At 37.4% G+C, this 9,493-nt stretch overlaps 1 protein-coding gene and 1 long non-coding RNA gene across 2 annotated transcripts; both read right to left on the bottom strand.

The window, feature by feature from the left end:
- Positions 1-3,578: 3,578 nt before the first annotated feature.
- On the bottom strand, positions 3,579-9,493 carry LOC103719141 (30S ribosomal protein S5, chloroplastic). Its single transcript, XM_008808243.4, has 2 exons — positions 8,723-9,493; positions 3,579-3,959 (listed from the first exon to the last, which is right to left on the bottom strand). The coding sequence occupies exons 1-2, from the start codon at positions 9,406-9,408 to the stop codon at positions 3,710-3,712; spliced, it is 936 nt and encodes a 311-aa protein (XP_008806465.1). The 5' UTR covers positions 9,409-9,493; the 3' UTR covers positions 3,579-3,709.
- LOC120112425 lies at positions 3,966-8,716 on the bottom strand. Its single transcript, XR_005514055.1, has 3 exons — positions 5,570-8,716; positions 5,381-5,467; positions 3,966-4,738 (listed from the first exon to the last, which is right to left on the bottom strand). It is a non-coding gene; the product is annotated as an uncharacterized LOC120112425 (long non-coding RNA).

Raw genomic sequence — 9,493 nt, 5'->3', positions numbered from 1 at the left:
GCCATAGAAACTCTACCTAATGCATGGTACAGTGTAGCACGATGCATGATTTGTTAAATCTTGCTGTAAAGCAATACAAATCATATATGAAATAATTATACAATCATGATTTTAAGATAATCACCTCATGCCAGAGATGGAAAAATAAATAACGGACTACATCTTATATGATCTAAATGATGCACAATCAAAATTATCTAAAACAAGCATGTATCTGTATAAATCTAACATGAGACATAGATCTACTATAACGGTGAGAAATAAATTTCATCTAAAGCATAATCTAGCTTTGGTACTACTCTGAAGAACATGGATTAGGTCCAGTAAAGCATTTCAAATTGAAAGTATGAATATGTTTAAACAAGATCACTCTTTTTGGTAAATCATCTTTAATCTATAGATGACATGTATAATTAGAGAGATAAATACCTTCCAATAGGCACTGAGGTCGCGAACCTTCCAGGAGGCATTAAGGTCGTGACCTTCTAAGAATTATTAACCTCGGTCAGTTCAGTCCACATACCTATCTGAAGCATTGCTTGGCTTTGAGCCTCCAGCAGCGCTAGGTCAATAGGATGCATTTCTAGAAGAAATTATCTCACAAGTCTTCTTCTCTCTTTCTCTCTCTTTTTTCTTAGAGAAGGAAGAAGCATAGCCTTGCTTGTGCCTCTATATCTTTTGGCATGTAAAATTATTGACTTGTGACACCATAGATGCCTCATCTTTTATGGAGGGGAGGCACTAAAGTTTCTATGCTTGGTACCCAGAGTCCTTCTTGGACTCTAGTTTGAGGAAAGCATGATGAGAGGGTGCTAGCCTTACTTAGCCGCCCTATAGAGTCTTAAAGTTCTCTAGGAGAGAGAGCAAGGGCTGCCGGCCACTTAAGGAGGATACCCCTTGCATATGCATGCACTCTTAGAGGGAGTGTACAACCCAGTTGGCATGTTAGATAAATAGGGGCGGTGGCCACCTTTCTTAGTTCACCGTCCCCACTTGGCTTTCATCCAAATGGCGCCTAGGGCCGGTCTAGGTTGGTCTTGCTTGATCCAACCTAGCCCATTCTCTTCTCCAATCAAATCAAGATTATTTTGATCTAATCTATAAGAGAATTACCAATTGGCATCTTATTTCAATTGGCTTGGAGATAGATAACACATACTAGATGAGTTACTAGGATAGGTCAATTCGGATTCGCACTAATAATTAGCCTCTTCAAATCTGCTCTAGTCATACATTAGTAATAAGGTTATCATGTCGATATGGAGCTCTTACTAAACCTCTTAGGTGAGTAAGATGAAACCACTTGATCTTGCATAAGCTATATATATGCTGTAATTGATTCCCTCATCTTTCTAGTATCTTTACCGCACTGTCAAACTCTAGTCATACTATACAGTAGTCCATGAAAATCCTGAATCATGTTAGACATCCTTCTTTAAAATTGCTCATATGAAACCTTTTTGAAAATAATAAATATTAGCTATACAAATTTGTGAAAATAATTATTTTCAAAATCTTTTGAAGTTATTAATGAGAGACCCTAAGCCTTAATGCTTGACCATATCTTTGTTCTAATATAGACACTATACCATTATGATGGTTACTATGTTGGACAATTCTCTCTCGTATTTGGACATAGTAAACCACTATGCTTTCTATCAAGGATATAATCTAGTGATCCTTGTCAACACGTAAGTTTGGCCATAATTTCACTAGCCTCTAGAATACAGCAAGGTATTATGTCCTTCGAGTCAATGAACTACTTACAATCTTAGTACCTAAATTACATCTCTATCCTTGACAATGCTTTGTAAAATAAATTGCCAATATTGATTGTACAGTGGGATGGCACACGTGTGTCCATGCAAGGTCTCACCTTGGTGAAGGAGAAACTCCATAAAGTAACTATCGATCTCAGCAGCTTTATAAATGCAATGCCCAACCCTCACTGATTGCTATAAACATATTTCAAATACATGTTATGGAGGCCTGTAGAACATGTCAGAAAAATTACTGTACTATATACAAATTCCGTCAAACTGCTGGAAAGTTGCCTTCTTTGAATGCTACCAACGCGAGGAGAGCGGGAGACAAGCCATGATTGTGGCTTCCCCTAGTATAGAATCATCAGCTCTCATTTTCCAATGCTAGAAATAGCTATTCTTGTGAGCATAGGAGAGTTAAGGGTAACAACGAATTGACATAAAATGCTGAAAATGTTCATTTTGTGCAAGCATGGACATTCTGGGGAGTATTGTTAGAACTTACATGGGAAGTCATGAGATGTTCCCAAACGTTCACTTTGCGGCAAAGTAGGGCATGTCAAGGAGGCATGTAAATGCATTCATGGGTGACCAAAGAGTTTGTGAAGCATGGCAAGTTCTATTTTCATATTGTTATTGATGGAAAACGTATGTGTTACTTGTCTATACTCAAAGCATACTGGACTCCTTTTATTCACATTGATGTTGCTATCTCACAATCAGATGTTTGGGAACCGTTTCCTGTTGTTTCATTATCTGGCCTTGGATATTATATTCTCTTCATTGATCGATAATTATCCTAGAGTCACTTGGTTGTATGTTATGAAAACCAAAGACGAAGTCCCTCTTATTTGTTACAATTTCATAAAATAATTGTGACAATTTGATGTTAAAACTAAGGTTCTTCACACTAATGGGACTGAGTACATTAATAAGGAAAAGAAGCAATACCTTAAAGGAAATGGCATCCTTCATCATACTAGTATTGAATGTCCTGAGTCGTTGAATGAAAGAATAGGCACCTTCTTCAAGTTACTGGGTATCTTTTATCATCTGCTATGGTTCTAAAAATGTATTGGCCTGATTGCATTCTACCTGCTTATCATATCATCATCGCCCTACTCGTGTTCTCCAAAAAATGAGCTCTTCAGAGAAGCTAACCAAGAGATATCCTTGCATTTCTCACCTTCGTATCTTTGATTGCATGTGCTAATCTCTATTTATGAAAGAAGCAGGGACAAAGTAGATTCTCCTTCTATCAAGTGTATATTTCTTCGTTAATTATCCATTTAAAAGAGGTACAAATGCTATAATCCAAAAAACCATAAATTTTATATCTCTTCTTATGTTTCCTTTTCAGAAAGGTCACCTTTTTTCACTCTCAAGAACGGAAAACCTATCAACAAGAAGCCAAATCAATAACAAGCATGTCAGCATTGCATAAACTTGAAACGGTATGAAGTAACGCATATAGAGCCCCGTGCTCATAATATGAATAATGCAATATAGATTATAATGAATTTAATTTGGATCATATAGTATCGATTCCTCTCATGTAGACTTTTTCATCTCCTCATTTGCTCCAGTTCCCCTTTTGAATTACCTGTTTTATAGAGAAGACAAGCACATCAAGAATGGCATCTCGAGAAAGAACCTTTGCAAATAACACTTCTGTAATTGCTAGTTGGTATTGCTATCTCCCCAAAACTACAGTAATTCACCAATAATCACAGGGTTATTTGGGAGGTTCTCTGAAAATGGATAGCTCAAAAGTAATGCATATTATCCCCATACCATCCATCTGCAAAATAAAGATCATATAAACCGGCAACTCACCAAATGAAATTGAACACATTTGAAATTAGTTACAACATTCTGGCCAAAAAAATAAGCGGGGATGGAAGAAAAGCAACCGAGAATAGGATACTCGATATTTACAGGCTTGATCATTTCCATAATTCTTCCATTGGAATTCCACGTTCGAGAGCAACTTCCCTGAACTGCCTCATTTTCTGCACAGCAACTGCCGTAGCCCTTGCATTGTTAAGGGCATTTCCACTCCCTAGCTGCTTCCCTAAAGCATTCTCTACACCAGCCATTTCCAACACGACCCTTACTGCTCCACCGGCAATAACTCCAGTACCAGGTGATGCAGGCCTTAGCATGACCTTAGCAGCTCCATAATCTCCATCAGCTCTATTGTCGTGCAAGGCGAAATGAAGCAAGAAAACAAAAGCGAGATATGTCAGAGAATACTTGGTCATAAGACGTCACAGCAAACAGGTTAACGAAGGATATCAGGGAAAGCATAAAGGTAAGATATTCAACTACATGAAATTTCGTTTAGGTACCTACTGGTCGGATGTCATATCTTGCTGAATACTTAAGTCAATATTTCTCCCAACTAGGCCATGTGGTACAAGCATAGGCAAGTCATTTCTTTGATGGTTCATTTGAGTCAAAAGTCTACTTGAAACAAGTAAAATCTAGGTCATTTGATTACCCTAAATACTTTCTGACTAGATCTGAGTGAACAAAGTAATAATGAACATATCAAAGATGATTTACTTTTGATGTTTTACACTCTTTTCATACACCTACATAAATCCTTTCAAAAAGCAGCAAATATTCACTGCTTGAATAGTTGCCACAGCTCCTTGTTGTTTGAAAAAACCTCCCCTTCAAATTGGTCCTTTTTCGCAAAAAGCAGACATGAGATAATGAATCAAGTCTTTCCCCAAGATCTCAGACAAAATTTTCCAATGAATTTAGGCCCAGGAGCAGAATCAGGTGTTGCAAATGCAGGTGTGAAGAAATTGAAAAGTGATAAAATGAGGAAGAGGGATTGAAAAGTGATACAAAGTGATAGAAGGAGAGAAATTATATAAGAAATACTCACCATGGTCCAAGAATCATATAAATGAAATCTTATTTGAGACCAGCTCCTGTATTGTGGATTTTGTAGACTTCTGAATCTTCATGAGAAAGATATCAATTGACATTTTATATAGCTTGAAAAGAATCTCAGCAATAGGGCAACCAAAATATTTGATGTAAAGTATAATAAATTATTCTGACTAAGCAAACCCTGAGTGTCTGTCACTTTATGATAATATAAGAATATTATGCTGGGACATCAGTCTTTCAAAGGAAAATGACTAGCATGACCTGACACGGTTGTCAAAGAAGATGCACGATGCTAGAGAACAGAGAGGCCGAGGTTGGATATCTCATAATACCAACAATATCAGGAACCTTGATATGATAGATCAACTTTTTATGATGTTACTGTTATCCTTTATAAAGATGATATTGGAATCTCCAACCACAACTAGATGAATAATGTCACCACCATTGAACAGCATGCAACCACATGTTCAAGCAAGCAAGCACAACCATGTGCTGCATGTGAGAAGCAAGAAGGAACTAAAAGAGGTTGAAAGTGAAATAGAAGCTTACTGAATTGGATCTTGAAGGTAGGATAGGATAGAATAAAAGTGTCAACACATGGAAAGAAGAAACTTGCTCTGAATATGGTTTAGTGTACAAAGAAAAATGTCCTAAGAACACAAATGTAGAAGGCACGGTTGAAATTGTCACTTTCCAGCATAAACCACCTTGTGAAAAGCAGATTAGTCCTTCCACACCTATATAAGCCTCATAACCAAGTTGAGAATCTTTTTCAAAAGGTGAAGCCAGGGAGCCTGCAATACATAAAAACTGGAGATAAATGGATAAAGAGGAAACAGTTGCCTGATGAACATGTTTTAGATGGCACCACTTGTTGCTTGACAGTAAATACTTACTATCCTTGATGTGTTTCATCATGATTAAATAATCTACTTCTGGTCATATTTGCAAGTTCCCATGTTTAGATCAACTGTTTTTTACTTTGAATATGATCCAGACAAGTAAATTTGGCCTGCTAAAAATTGGGGAAGCTAACTTAGAATAAGTAAGAATATCTGAGATTCTTGTAATGATGACTACAGAGTAAAAATTGATGCAAATATGTTCCACAGTTCTGATGATCAAACTAGATAACAAAAACTATCAGCTGACTTGATTCTGAAAGTGAAAGATGTATTACCAGCTGAATAGATATCAATGGTTTTGAGAAAGCTAGAATTAATTGCATGATTGTCTGTCCCTCCTCTGGTAGTGACTCAGCTTATCAAGTTAGTCATGTGGTGTTAGTCAAATGTTCCTGCATTTAGGCTTTGATATCCCAGTTCTCCTTACGCATACTATGACAAAACCATTTGATTTACATACAAAATACTCACTACAGCATATGTGGATTCTCCATGTTCGCAATTTTTGTAAACCTCTCCAGGTGTGCTATCTTTCACTATCCATATTGTTACTGGCTGGTTTCCCTTCGATATCTGAAAACATGCTTGCAGCAGTTGATTATTGAGAAGTGCAATCATGATAACTAAATATCCTAGTTATTCTTATCAAGCTTCTAGAAGACCTGGGAACCTTTTTTCTGTAATTTTGCTATGAACTCCAAGGGATGAACATAGGCAGAGGACAGCTACTCCAAGTACTACTTCATATTCCAGCTTTTTTCGTCTCATCAAATTTTTGCTTTGTTTTTGTGATGCTCAACCTTGGGCAACACCATCATACTTGTTACAGTGTCTTGATTCAGAAATTATACTAATCTAGGAATAAAGAGTTCTTTTTGAGAATGGGAGGAAGCTGGGCCAAAATTGGGGCAAGGGTTGGATTGAGTGACTTTACCAACTCAACCAGTTTGCACCCTCCCAGGCAAGGTTCGCAATCTCGATACGAGGTACTGTATTGGTACATTTTCGGTTCGGTATGGCACGGTACACCTTTGTGCCGAAATAGCTCTCTTACCTATTTTCTCAATTTTCATCTCGTTACGCACCTCAGTATGCCTCGTACAGGTTGGTATGCCTCGGTACGGGATGGTACGCCTCGATACGGGCGGTACGAAGCTTATACTGACTTAAATATGTGTTTCATACCGGTTTTCTCTTGGTATGGTATAGTACATTCTGTATCGAACAGTATGGGACGGTACGATAGATCTTGCTCCTAAGATTAAGCACTAAAAAAAAAAGCTTCTAAATAGTTGTTTCTTTGAAGTCTTGCAGTTGACCAATATGCAAACTCCACATGTAATTGGCAACCCTTGGAGCATAATTTGTCCAAAAGATAACATTATATTTCATATCTAATCCTGCACAAATTGTTTTACATATAATATCTTTAATCTAATTTGTAGACCCTTACACTCCAGGCTTTCTATTTATATATATGTGTGTGTGTGTGTATATGTATGTGTATATATATGTGTATATGTACTTATATATATACATATATATACGCATATACATACGCATATATATATATATGTATACATACGCATATAGATATATATGTATACATATATATATATATATGCATATATATACACACATGCACAAAAATAAAATGGAGGCTCTACTTCAGCAGAGCTCTCCGTTCGCCACTTGTACATATACTAGAGCTCTCCGTGTGCAAAACCTTATTTAATACCATATTAAATAAGAAGCTTATTAATACATTAATAAGAAACTTATTAGGTTATTAGATCATAATAAATAAAGAACCTTTCATTAGTATCACCAAATTAAAATAGAATTTAATGACAAGATTAATAATCATATTTGCTTAATGTAGATTGATATTAGTGGAAAAAAAAAATCATTAGTATCGTACCTTGCCCATATCCTGCACGATTCATTATATTACACTATTTTTTAAAAAAATTTATTACATTTTGTGATCATGTTGTTATTTAAAAGTGAGAGTATAACTACTAATAATCTTGCTATATTGCATTTAAATATCCTCTATATGCAATACTTTTCTATTTCTTATTTTTACACAAGTTGGATCGTGATCTTATTATTTTATAATAATATATTATTTTACCATATCCATAATTATACATATATTATTTGAATTTTGTATATTGATAGTATATCATAATATTAATATCAAAAAATTACTTTAAAAAAAATAGGCTTTTACGTCTATTATATTATATTTTATTTCAGTTATCTATTCAATTATGTCTATTTTATATTGCATTTTAGGAAGAGTTGAAAAAGGGAGAAAAAATTGCAACCCGCACATCACGCAGGTTATTAGCTAGTGCAAGTTTTATAATCGAACAATGTAACTAAAGCTACAGAAATGTGAATAATAACTAAACTTAAAATTTAAAAAACAGCACGGCATTTCCTTTAAAATGTTTGTAAAGAAAGTGGATCTAGCACCAGAGCTCCCACCTTTCTATTTCAATTTATACTCAATGACAACTCTAGTCCATCTAACAAGTTTGCAAGTGCATTATGGATGCACCAACCACCATGTAATCATACAATACAACCATGAAGATGCATAATCAATAAAAACAGAAATCTGATGACTTTCTCAGCCAGACAGCTATCGAAAAAAAATGAACAGAAGGCAATAAATATGCAACATCCAGCATTTACAACTACATCATTAGCCCATTTAAGAAATAGAATTCCATCAGACCATTTAAGACAAGGGCTTCACCACAAAGTGAAGAAAACTGATGGTTTTTAAATCTTATTTTATCAATTAATCTACAGAAAAGTTACTCCGGATATCCATCACCATGTTTACCAAATACAGGTCCGTTCAATAATTCCAGTTTATGAAGTTGAACTAAGCTTTCATTCCACATTTGCTTTCTCAATTAAAGGGTACTTCTAAGAAGATCACCAGACCACCAACCATTGAATTCCAAACTTTACGACACCAATAAACATTTTAAACAATGACAACGAACAAGTTCAAGCAGGCAAGACGTCAATTAGTTTTCTATGCATGCAACCACCAAAAAGAATCAAATTTCAATTTTTACTCGGAAAAATAGGTGGTTTCAGTTCATCTCACTACTCATTCACCTGTGCGGGAAGGTAGAGTATTTGGTCATGGGCACGGTAACGATGTGTCTTCTGGCATCAACGGCAGATTTGGCGATAGCGTCCACTACCTCTTTGGCCTTCCCGACGCCGATACCGACATGCCCTTTCTTATCCCCAACCACAACAATCGCCCGGAAAGACAGCTTTTTTCCCCCCTTGACCACCTTGGTGACCCTCCTCACCTCTATCACCCGCTCCTCGAACCCGTCGTTCGGCTTCTCCCTCTTCTTCCGGCCCAGCAGCCCGCTGGTCTTCTTAATCTTGGCATCCATCACATAGATGTCGTTTCCGAGCTTGCTCTCCCCACTGTACGCCGGGCCATAGATCTCCTCGTAGGCGGCAGCGATCTCGTCCTCTGTTTCAGGGGGCAGCTCGTCGAAGGCCGGTGGCGGGACGTAGCCCTCTGGCGGGGCCGGAGGGTTGAAGGGGATGTCCTCATAGGGGTTCACGTTGTCGAAGAAGGAGGTGTTGATGTCGTCCCTGGGGGAGGCCCGAGGGACCGATTTGGAGGCGGCGAGGGGTTTGGAGGGGGAGAAGGATAGAGTTTGAAGAGTTCTCAGCTTGGGGTTGAGGGAAAGGGAGGAGGAGGGGTTCAAGGAGGGAAGGGAGGAACGGATGGAGAGGGAGGAGAGAGCGGCGGCGAACGCCGCGGAAGTAGCCGCCATTGCTTTTAGTTATGTCTTCTTCCTTCCCACTGTCAGTGGAAATCGAGGCCAATCTAGGGCTGAAGACCGATTAGGTACCGATAGG

The sequence above is a fragment of the Phoenix dactylifera genome, chromosome 11, assembly GCF_009389715.1.
Source record: "Phoenix dactylifera cultivar Barhee BC4 chromosome 11, palm_55x_up_171113_PBpolish2nd_filt_p, whole genome shotgun sequence".
Classification (NCBI taxonomy): Eukaryota; Viridiplantae; Streptophyta; class Magnoliopsida; order Arecales; family Arecaceae; genus Phoenix; species Phoenix dactylifera.
This window is presented reverse-complemented; position numbering and strand designations above follow the sequence as displayed.